This window comes from Ceratotherium simum, chromosome 1 (assembly GCF_057802395.1).
Source record: "Ceratotherium simum simum isolate JZ-2026a chromosome 1, ASM5780239v1, whole genome shotgun sequence".
NCBI classification, from domain to species: Eukaryota; Metazoa; Chordata; class Mammalia; order Perissodactyla; family Rhinocerotidae; genus Ceratotherium; species Ceratotherium simum.
The window spans coordinates 50,100,910-50,113,335 of NC_141900.1; the positions used below are offsets into that span (position 1 = coordinate 50,100,910).

At 35.4% G+C, this 12,426-nt stretch overlaps 1 protein-coding gene across 5 annotated transcripts in view; it reads right to left on the bottom strand.

Annotated features, from left to right (window-relative positions):
* CRPPA (CDP-L-ribitol pyrophosphorylase A) overlaps positions 1-12,426 on the bottom strand; it is a 275,796-nt gene that overhangs the window by 158,262 nt on the left and 105,108 nt on the right. For all 5 annotated transcript variants that reach the window (XM_087427459.1, XM_087427333.1, XM_087427377.1 and 2 more), the window contains one exon: positions 3,071-3,168. In XM_087427459.1, the coding sequence (XP_087283585.1) occupies positions 3,071-3,168 (98 nt within the window). The remainder of the gene's footprint in view (positions 1-3,070; positions 3,169-12,426) is intronic.

Below are 12,426 nucleotides of genomic sequence, written 5' to 3' on the forward strand. Positions count from 1 at the left end.
CTATTATTATTGCTGTTTTTGTGGTTTTTATTAGTAGTATTAGTAACGTGGGAGATCTTATAGGACATGGCAATGAATTTTTATATTAATTTAGGAGCAATGGAAAGTCAAGAAACAGATTTAAGTGGGAAGTGACGTGATAAGATATACATTTTAAAAACGATCATTCTAACAGCCACATGAAGAAAGAATGTGAGAGGGGCAAGATCGGAGGCTGGAGGTCAGTCAGCAGACTGCTGTGATAATCCAGACAAGAGTTGGGGTGCCTAGGATAGTGGCAGTGGTGATGAAGAGAAAAGGACATATTTGAGGGGTATTGAGGGGTAGAATTCAAATGTTTTGGAATTTGATTTGCTTTAAGAGTGAGATAGAGAATGAGTCAAAGATTATACCGGATTTAGGGAACTAGGTAAATGACATAGATTTTCAGAGACTGAAATCCTAGCAGACAGAGAAGGAATGGCTGGAATAAGACTTTGTGAATGTGCAATATCATTGACATTTAAGTGTGATATTGTGAGGGACTTCTGATTGAATATACAGATCTGAAATGCAGAATAGTGAATAACTAAACACAGGGCTAGAGAATAATTATTGTCTCTGGCAAATAGAGGATACATGAAGCCATCAGCATGGCTTTTCAGAGACATCCACTGATCTATTACAGAAACCTAAAAATTATCGACAGAATTCTGCAAAAGAAACTAAGAGGAGGAAGCCAAAAATAAAAACAGATGATCAGAAAAACAAGATGTTACAGGATCCACGAGATGAGATTCCTTCCAGAAAAAAGTATTAGATAAGAGAGTCAAGTGCTGCCATCAGTCAAGGTAAGGACTGAGATGTCTTGTGAACTTCCCAGAGGGAGCCCACTGAGGACCTTACTGAGAGCAGGTCCTGTGGAAGGGTGGTGAGGAAGTCAGAATGCAGTGGATGGAGCAGTGAAAAGGTAAATTATTCTAAAGAAGAATGGCTACAGGGTAACCTTGGGTTAGGAGAGGATTGTTTGTTTTGTTTTAATGAAAGGAACTTGAATATGTTGGAATGCTGATGGGAGTGAGGGAAGAGAAGAGAGGAGAAGCAGAGCTCAGGAGAGAGGATAGTCTTAATGACTGATTAATTGATTAATAGTCTTAAAGATCAAGTAAAGGCTTAGAGAAGTGAAAAGTTAAACTAATACATGGATGGAGTTTTACCAAGTGGGTGCATTTGAAGGACAAGGGAATTGAAGATATGGGTAGAAGATCCATGATCCACTGAAGTGACGGATCCTGGAGTCTAAGGTAGGTAAGGACGGGTATAACACAAAAGGTAGCTGAAAGAGAGGGAGAAGAAAGGGGGCATGGAGTTTCCCATAAAACTGAAATCTGTGCAGTAGGAGTAATTTAGTAAAAGACATGGAATGACAAAATATTGTGATCAGAATATAAGGAATAACTTAGTATTTATTTTTCAGTAGAGTTAAGATGATGGCAATACCCATACTGGGCCCCATGGGTGGGTAGATGAAGTACCCTGAAAATAAAGGTCACTGGAAATGAGAAGGATAAGGGCCTGAGAGGCCAAGGTGCTAAATAAATCACATGGGTCTGTAATGTACCATGCATATATCCCTAAATCCCATGTCATTTCATCACTAAACATATACAGGAAAAGAAGCAACAGAAAGCAAGTCTCATAATAATTATAACCAAAAGGACTCCTTGCAGGGTCTAATACTAGAACGACTAATCAAGGAACTAGTCACACAGAATCCAACAGCTGGATGCTCAGCTGGAGTATAAAATCCCAGCTCTCTAAATTTAGGGTTGGGTTGATAGTCTGAGTTCCAATCATATTCTTTCAGGATCTCATCTTATTGGCTTCTCCATTGATTGAATCAAGAATGAATGAGATTATCCAAGAGTAAAAGACTATTTTGAGGCAAAAGGGTGCTTCAGTGGGTGAGGCAGTGGGAAGTTACCTACAGTTAAATATTCTGCAAGTGCAGCACTGAAACTGGGGCACAGAATTTAGGAATAGATTCTTAACAGGTGGACTTGAGATAGAAATCAGAGAACAAGGTGCTAAAAGTTCCAAGGATGCAATTTCCTGAAAGAATGCCCAGAAAGTCAATGGATAAAAGCAACACAGAAGAGTAGATTGTGGTATAACTTTTATGCCTAAGAGACAGCTGAGATGGCTGTCACCTTCTTTTCAGCCTTGGGTTGTTGCTCCAAATACTACTGGTAGAATTTGGCAGCCATCAAAACCACCTGGGGGCAGCTTGTTAAAAACTTAGATTCCAGAGCTTATCCTAGACTATCGCTTCACTAAATTTTTACATATTTCAAGAACGTACGTTTTTAACAGTTCATGTATCTAATACAGACTAAAGTTTGGGAACTAGAGTATCTACTACTTAATATTGTCACACATTTGTCTCAACTCATCGTCAAAAGTTTAATTATTATAGTTCATATTTATTGAAAACTTACTACATGACAGGGGCTTTTCTAGGCACTTTAAATATATTTATTCTATTCAACCCTCCCAACAACTTTACAGCACTGATGTTATCAACATTTTCCATTTAAGATAAGGAAATTAGGCAATAAAGCTGACATCTGAGCACAGGCAGGCTGATATTAAAGCCTGTTCTCTTCCTAACTGTGCTATCATGATAAAATCAGCTAACTAAAATGAACTTTTTCCTTCTGCTTTAACTAGAATTTTATCATGTATATTGTTTGGAAAAAAAAAGAGTCATCACATGTGCACCATAAGCTCTGATTGGTGGTTACATATTTTAATTAAAACAGAGAAAGTAATTAAAATTTAATAAAATTGCTTGGCAAACAAAACATTTCAAAATACAAAGTTGTCATAAAAATAAATAATGTAAGTCCTCAGTGGTAAAGGTTGTAAATAATTCCTATACACCTCCTCACACTTATTCCTATTTCTTCCATTTTCTTAGCCCTAATATTAGATATAGTTTAACTAGGAAGTTGACTAGTTCATAAAATAAGGGGGGAGGGACATACATTCACCTCTTCAATATCATGAAACTCGATCTTTGAATACTCACATTTAATTCTTTTCTTAGCATTTCTTCAAGACAATGACCTAAATGCTCTTCATCTTCTTTTGCATCCATAACTATGCAAATCTGTTGTGAAATTCTTTCTGAGATAAAAAGGAAAAAAATTTTAAGTTTCAAACAGAATATGGAACAAAACCCTAGTACGCTGAAACCTATGCTTACTTGCTCTTCGTAACTGTTGAACGACAATAGGGAGGTTTTGGCTTTGGGCCAAGTGGAGTGCCTTGGACTACTCACTGAAGATGTCCTTGACTCTTCTTACCACCCAAGTCAATAATAAAATTCAACAGTTTGTGGTTACGTAACCAGGACCTTGTGTAAGCAACAGAAATAAGAGATCTTAGAATACATTTGAAAGGAAGTAAATGGAGGTGGCAGCTATTTGGCCTGCTGATTCAATCCTTCCACATTTATAAGGAGTCTCCTAGAACAGAATCCCATCTCCCAGGCAGATCTTCTCTTTAGTCTATGAGATGCGTCCTGTGTGCAGCTCACTGTGCCACCTAGTGCCCTGGCTAAGTAAAGCATTTTCCTTGGTATTCCTCTAGATTTAGTCAATTCATACAATTAAGTTCCTTCCTGTTGAGCTATTACCATAAGTCAAAATAGCCAAACAGATTTTCTCAAAATTTGGAACTTATTTGATGTGATCTGACTTAAGAACAGAAGCTGTATGACACAGTGATATTCACCTTTGTAAACCCTGTAAACCGCACTCTCCCAAAAGATGTGCAGTTCTTCTCTACAGTAGATAGATTTGAAATACTAAGAAATGGCTATATTGCTGCCAACTAAGGAGACACTGCATGGTATTATGACATAGATCAAGAAAACAAAGACTCATTTTAAATAGGAGTCCCAAATCAAAAGTTAGTTTGATTAATGTTTGACCCAGCTGCTTCTCACATGTGCAACTCCATATAACATGCTCTACATAACCGTTGATCTAGCAATAGTTAATGATTCTTCCAAGCAAAGCTGGGGATAACAGACCATTTAAAATGATAACACGACCAGTTAAAAGTACTCTAGTACTAACTCCCACTTATCAATGTTGATATTGATCAATATTGAATGTTCCAGGAGCTATATGCTATATTAATGCCAATCCTCACGAGGACCCTGCAAACATTCTGAATCTATGTAACATATTCAGAAAACCTGGCTTCAGAGAAATAAAGTAACTTGTCTGAGATCACAGGGTTGTAAGCAGTAGAAAATGGATTTAAATCCAATGAAATTAGGCTTACAAACACACAGCTATCCTACAGCACTAAAATGAAGAGAAAAGAGGGAAAAGACATCTAACATTTACTGAACATCAAGCATTTCCATATGAAAGGTCCTCATGCCTTCATAGTCATTATCTTATTTAATGACTGGAAATAAATACGTATTATTAGCTATTTTTATAATTTCTGTTTTTACTCACAAGGGTGTTTAAATCCAGGTCTTCCCAAAGCTTGTGCCTTTTCTATCATGCTGCCTATTTTGTAATAATGTCTGTAAAAGAATGTGACACATTCTTCACTCTCTTGTACCCTACAAATTCAAGAAAACTAAATATGTATAACCACAGTAATTCAAATGGATTGAGAAGACACCTCTATTCTGGATACAGATCTGCTACACCTAGTTATATTACCTTAAAATTATTTCATCTTTTTAGGCCTCTCTTCACTCACCTATAAGGTTCCTACCAACTTTAAAATGTCTGTAATTCCAAGTTACACAATCCTAAATAAAATTAAGTATAAATAAGAACACAAATAAATGGTCCAGATAGTAAGTGCTATGGAACACCAGTGTGGTGAGAGAGAGAAACAGATTAACAATATCAGGTAAATTTTTATAATAAAATGAGTTAGGAGCTTGAAAGGTGAATAGGTTTTGCTTAGGAATGGAGGCAGAGGGCTTTGAAAGTAATTAACAGGGCCGGCCCTGTGGCTTAGCAGTTAAGCACGCACGCTCCACTGCTGGCGGCCTGGGTTCGGATCCCGGGCACGCACCGCTTCTCCGGCCATGCTGAGGCCACGTCCCACATACAGCAACTAGAAGGACGTGCAGCTGTGACATACAACTATCTACTGGGGCTTTGGGGGGAAAATAAATACATAAATTAAAAAAATCTAAAAAAAGAAAGTAATTAATAGGAATAAGATAAAAACATTTTTTTAAGGTATTGAGGTAGGAAGAGCATGGGCATAAGCTTAGTATGACAAGAGACAAGTACTCGAAATCCGTGGAACGATTTAGTAGTCAACTATAAAGTGGGACATTCAGTAAACCAGATCATGGAGGCTCCGTGCTCTCTTAGATACTAGAATGTCCCGAGAGCTTTAGATCCAAAGATAATTATCATATAAGCAGCAGCTTGAAAATGAAGTTAATCCAAACTTACGCATCATGAAATTAGAGAAATTAGAGAAATTCAGAGAAATCAGGACTTTGTAATGTCCTAGCAAAAATCCAGACAGTTATATTTCTGAATGCTTCTCACACACAAAAAAAATTATTGTGTAAACACAAAGTAATTTACTACATATAACAATGTGATGGCACCACAATGATTTTGGCAAATTTATGAAATAATGCATAAAGAATAATTTTTTAAAACAAAACATATGCAGACTTTCCCTTCCTTGTTTCATCATATATCCTTTACATAATTCCAAGCTCTATCAAATGTAAATCAACAATAAATTAAAACTGACACATTATTATTCCCCTCCAAAAATGAAATATAAATAAAATGAAGTAATTCAATAACCTATTTGGCACTTATATTATGCCATGCTTCAGCTATTCTAAATAGAAAGCTTTTTTTGTTTGGGAATCTTTGCATTGCCATATAAATTTTATAATAAATTTCCACAAAAGCACTTGATGAGTTTTACACAGAAATGACATCTTTAAGACAGCAAGCCTTCCAATCATGAGCATGATATATTCCCCATTTATTGAGGTCTTCCTTAATTTCTCTCAATGATGTTTTACAGTTTTCAGTGTAGTTCTTTTGCAGTTTTTGTTAGATTTATTCCTAAGCAACTGCTTGTTGATTCTCTTCTAAATTGATATTTTTAGTTTAATTTTCTATTTGTTGTTGATATACACGTAACATTTTATACAGTCCTTGTATTCAGTAACCTTGCTAAATTCACTTATAAACTCTAATAGTTTATAAATTACTTCAAATTTTCTATACACAGAAACATGTTGATTGTGAATAATAAAGTTTTATTACTTTCTTGCTACTCCATAATTTCTTAATCTGAAAATGCAAACTTTAGAATTTTGCCTTTATATTCATGAGAAAAGTTAGCCTGCAATGTTACTTTCTTAAAGGTCCTTATCAGATTTTTCACTAAAAAGTTATACTGTCTGCAAGTAATGAGTCAGAAAGCGTTCTCTTTTTCTACTCCAGAAAATTATGTAAGATTGATGTTATTTCTTCTTTTAAATGGTTTTGTAGAATTCACTGGTAAAAGCCAATTGTCTCTTTGTGATGAGTTTTCAGAGTCAATATCTTAAATGGATAAATGACTTTATATAGCTGTGTTTGCCTACGAATGTGTTCATTTCACCTACATTTTCAAGTCTATTGGCATAAAGTATGCTATGGACTGAATGTGTTTTCCCAAAATTCACGTTGAAACCCTAACCATCCGTATGATCGTATTAGGAGGCAAGGTCTTTGAGATAATTAGGTTTAGATTAAGTCATAAGGGTGAAGCCCTCATGGTGGAATTAGGGCCTGTTTAACAAGAGGAAAAGACTCGAGAGCTTCCACTCTCAGCCACATGAGCACTCAGCAAGAGGGCAGCTGTCTGCAAGCCTAGACAAGAGCCCTGATCTGGGAACTGCAGCAGCCAGCATCTTGATCTTAGACTTCCCGGCTTTCAGAATTGTGAGAAACAAATTTCTGTTGTTTAAGCAATCTAGTCTTATAGTGTCTATAGTCCATATCAATATCAATTAGTAGTCCTTTACTACTAATAATGATAAATTCTCAATCTGTCTATAGTCATTCAGTTGATGAGGTTCAAAATCATCAATTCTCTAATTCAATGGTTCTCAATCCTGGTTGCACATGAGAATCAACTGACTATCTTTTTGTTTCGCTTTTTTATTTTGCAAATACATTTGCTCACAACCCACCCAAGAAGATTCTCACCTCTAGTTTTTGAAGCTCCAAAAGTGATTCTGACCTTCAGCCAGATTGAGAATCTCTGCGTATTCATTGCACTGATTTTCTATAATGTGGGGTTTATAAAAGGTTTCTCTCTTTGAAAAATATACAAATTGCCTACTATAGCTGATTAATTCCTCCAAAATGGTATAAACTCTTTTCGAATATAACTCTTTTGGGATAATTTTGCAGTTCTCTCCATTCTTTTCCATACTGCGGCAATTGGAGGATGGTGAGTTTGGTGGGAAAGAACTGGTTACTCATTTCCCATTGATATCTCTGGTGTAAAACTATTAAAGAAAGCCAAACCCACTCCTCTCCTCCTCTGTTGTGCATGGCTTACTAGAATTTACAATTTAGCTATTTCTTGCCCAATACTGTAAAGGCAATATAAAAAAAAGTGAAATGTTTATTTATCAATTACAGATATAAGGTACTTTTTAGTCATTCAATAATATTTGTTAAATTGAGCCACAATTTTTTAAAATTTTATGTAAATTCAATTTAATATGTGAACAGTTTCTAAACATAGTATATTCATACTTTAGCAGTATTTTTCATGTATGAAATGAGAAGCGAGACTAAAAATCAATTTCTACGTAAAGCCAAATTTTCTATAAGGGGTTTATAAATATATCCAAAAGAAAGGCAGCAGACATGGAAATAATAAAAGATCTTACATTATGGGATTTTAATGAGGATTAAATGAGTTAATATGTGTAAAGTTGTGTAGAGTACCTGGCGCAAGTAAATCCCCAATGAATGTTGACAGAATAACTGTTGTTGTTCTGGTCAGATACATTCATTAAGAATATAAATTAAGGTTCCTTTTGTCTACTCAAAATACAACCCATCTCTAATTTCAAATGGCCTCCTGTGGTCTTAACATTTCAGAGTTTGGTAAACAATCCATATCAACTTTGCCCCACTAAGCCTTCTTGTCAAGTTTCCGAGTTTCACCAAATATTCAGTATTTACATGCAATAATGGAATATACATCTTGAGTAATAAATAGTCCTATGTTTTCATCACAAAATTGTTTTAAAACTAAAATGGATACTTTCTAGTTCTGATTGTACATATCTTAGTTTGTCCACTAAATCTAGGCTGAAGCATCTTGTGTGATTTCTATTAATAATTCTGCAAACATACACTGATAATCTTAACTGGGAATGTTAATATACTTAAGATCTTCATCAAAAAAAGACAATAGCAACTATTATACTTGTGCTATGCAGCTGGAAAGACAAAATGGGAAAGAATGTAGCTATAGGAACAAGGCTCAAATAAATTGAACCTCCTCAATTCCACAGTTATTCTAGTATTCCCCAACTCACAGAATGGGGAAAAAAATACACAAAATATATAAAATTTTATTTTTTTCATGAAGCACAAAACTCTTTCCAAACATAATATGATTAATCCTTATAATTTCTCAAGGCAAACAGTATTTAAAACTTCCTTGAGGTTAATAATGAAATCAAAACAAAAATAGAAGCCTTTAGAATTCCTAATCTTCTCTTCTAACTATTAATAAAGCCTTTGTGGGGGAAGAGGGAGAATCCTCCTCTGCCCTTTCCCTTAAGGTTCTTATGGCTGGCCAAATAATTAACAAGACGGGTTAGCAGGAGAAAATAATACCAAGTTTAATAGCATGTATACATGGGAGAAACCAGGGACACTGAGTTTCTCAACAAAATGGCAGAGATTCTCATCTTAAATAATATCTTCAGCTAAGGACAAAAGAGGATGTTGGGGGAGGGTGGTGTTTTGGGATTTCAGAGGAGAAGACAATTTACATGAAGAGGGAAATGTAAATGTTGTCAGACAATGCTTTGCAGGGCCACCTATAGAGAATGTGGCTGGAGACAGGAATTATAGTAATCAAGAGTATGTACATTTAAGTCTTCTTCTTCTGTCCTGATAAGAGTTTTCACAGATAAGATCACCCCCTCCTCTTCCCACTACACAGAGGGAGATATCTTCACAAATGTAAATATTTGGTAAACAGAACTTTGAAAAGAATGGGCTTAGTGAGGACCCTGCCAGTCTGTCCATACCCAGAGTTAAATTCCTTTAGGCAGTTAGTGGGGGAAGTCAAATGTCTGTCAGAAAATAATCAAGGTAAAGAGATATATTTCAGGGTGGCCAAATCTTGATCTCACACACCTTCTTAGAAGTTTTTAAAGGTTAAAATAAAAACAATAACACTGAGGAAAACCATGAAATCATTTTACTTCCCAGAATCATAAAAACTCTAACACAAGAATCTAGTCTTTGTTCTCTCCCCCCAAAAAACCTAAAGATAAATTAGAAAAATATTGGAATTAACTTTAAATCATATGACCAGTCAATTTGATGACTAATATTAACCTCCAAGTTTTAGTTTTCACACTATCCTCTTTGTTAAAAAAAATAGCTTTTAAAATCTTCCTAAAAGGACATCTGTGGCACATGATGAAATATTTTGATATCTAAACCAGTAGGGTACATCCCCCCCCGAAAAAATCATTTTTGACATATACTCTGATTTACACTGAATAACTCTTCATTTATATATAGCATTAAGTGTCACATAGTTCAATGCCACTTAGAGAGAACATTCAAACTGGAACATGACTTGAAGTCTACAGGTTAGTATTAAAAGATATAAGCATTAATTAATAAGCCCAAATTTTTCATCCGCACGCATGAAAATTTTAAATGGTTAAGGTATATGTACAATTACCAATAATTAATAAGTATGCCTAAAGTAAATAATGTGCAACTTGATTTTACTTTACTAGTTGTCATGATTAATTTCATACTACCACATGACTGTTTAAAAATTGAAACACTAGAGTCAAAGCAAAAAAAGGAGGAAATCTTCACTCTCTCTGAACACTAGGAGACCTCTTTCCTGCGCCTCTAGTCAGAATCCTCAAACAGCTATTCCATATATTCTGTTTAGGTTTTATAGCTTCATTCAGTGGGAGAAATAGGGTGGAGTCTTCCTGCTGCATCCTACCCAGAACCAGAACTATACTTATGCCTTTTTACATATAAACAAGGGTAATAAAAATCTACACCTAAATAAAGATGAGCTCATTTAATAAACATAAAAAAGCTTCTAAGTGAAAAATAAAACATTACATGGTAGTTTAATTGGCAGCATTTTTTTCTTCCTTAATGGTATAAAAATATTGCTTCTTACAATCAATGGCATCCTAGTCAACGAAACATGGTGAGAATGAAGTACCTGTTACACTCCTTCCTAATCACACAACATGAGCACATTGTGGTTGACAGCTGCTTATCTAACAATGCTATCCATCTTATACCAAAATAGTAGAGGCTATCTAAACCTTTAAATTTTAAAATCAAAGTCACACTGTCTCTCTGCCATTTGCATACTTAATCAAGTATGAGTTAAGAATACTCTTCAACAGAACCCTAAATCAGATGCTTAGAGACTTAGAACTTAAGTCTCAGCTGGTTCACTGGTCTGCAATGTACTAGAGAAGACAACATTCTCGAATATCAAAAACCAACGAAGCATTCACTGAAGCACATGAGGATATTAATGGGGGGACAGCTTCTCAGAAGGTCAGGTGTCCTTTTGTGCAGCACCCTTCAATGCTACAGCTGCGTACTACTAGCTCCCAGTAGAGGACGTGAAAGAAGACATGGAGGTTCTTCCAAGCTCAGGATGTTCCTCTGCCTCTGCTTATTTTTCTGCTCCTCAAGGAGTTGAGAGTGGCAGAGGCAGGAACATAATCAGAATTTCAACCATCTCCCCTGGAGGGTGCATCAAAGAACTGCTAGCATGGTATCCTGAATGTCAAAGTTTTGAATGTATCACAGCTTCATCTGTCAATTTCCTTTGAAATTCACAAGTTTCCATTAACTTGTAAGTACAATGGAATTTCCTCAGGGCTTTCAATCCTCTGGTTTAATGTTCTTTGCAATATAAAACTTAGCCACTTTTGGTTAGGGTACATGGGTTTAGCAAAATATATTCATATGCAATGTTTTTTCATAAATGTTTAATTCCAATGTTATTCTAACTAAAGTCCTTCATAGGCGATAGGAGGTATAATGTATAAATCTGAAAGTTTATAAATGAGGCCAAAATCTAATTTGTGACATACTCATCTTTTAAAAGTTCCTCTTATTTTCCTTCAACATTGGATCTCTAGGTACACATAAAATATACTATCTTCCTTCAAGGATTAGGAAATAGAGGCAATTCTGGGGTCTTTTCACTTAACTTCACAAAACAGTAATATGTAAAACAGTATACAAAGCTTCCTATTTACCATTACAGACCCACTGACACATTAACAAGGAGCAAGGAATATTTAGATATATGCTTCTATCAATTAATCATCACCAGGGACTCATGAGTATTCAAGATAGTGTTTTTAATTTACAAAAAATTTTTAAACACCATGGAGAAGAGACAAATAAACCTAAGTACTAGGTTAGTTCCACAAGCAAGCGGTCAAAAAATCCAGAAGTCTGACTTCAATTTTCTTAGAAACATCTAATGCCATGAGATTCTTCCATCAGGCTTCATTATCTACTATACTGACAATTTGAGCCAAAATTTTAGTGTTTTTAGGTAAATGAGAAACAACTATCAAATCCAAAAGCAGTCATTTCCAAAAGATGTTTCAAACTCTATTCCAAAGTGAAGGCAATTATCTTCCATTCTCCTCTTGAGTTCCTTGACTCAAAAGCTAACCTGAGAGTCTATTTTTCTGTCTCACATGAAAGGTTTTAAAGTAGTATTAACAGAATCACCACTGTTGAGCTTTAAAGTCCCTGTCTCAGTTTAATCCACAGCAAGATGCCTAAGGTTTCTCTGCACACCTCGATTAGAGGAAGCTATTAGAACAGGAAGGGTGAAGGCAGGCAGTAAATAAAAGTAACCAACAAACCACGACTACAGGACAAGTGGACGACAGGGATAGTAAACAGATGTGTGAGAAAACCATCCACACGCACAGAAGAGGTCAAAGTGGTCTGAGAAGTTAGCTCTACTGTTGACTTCATGTACATGTTTCAACTGGAGGGCAATGGTATAGGCAGATTTTTTTTAAAAGATGTTTTATATCAGATCTTAACCACATTTTTAAATGAGTCACTGAATACAGGATGAAGTTTCCCA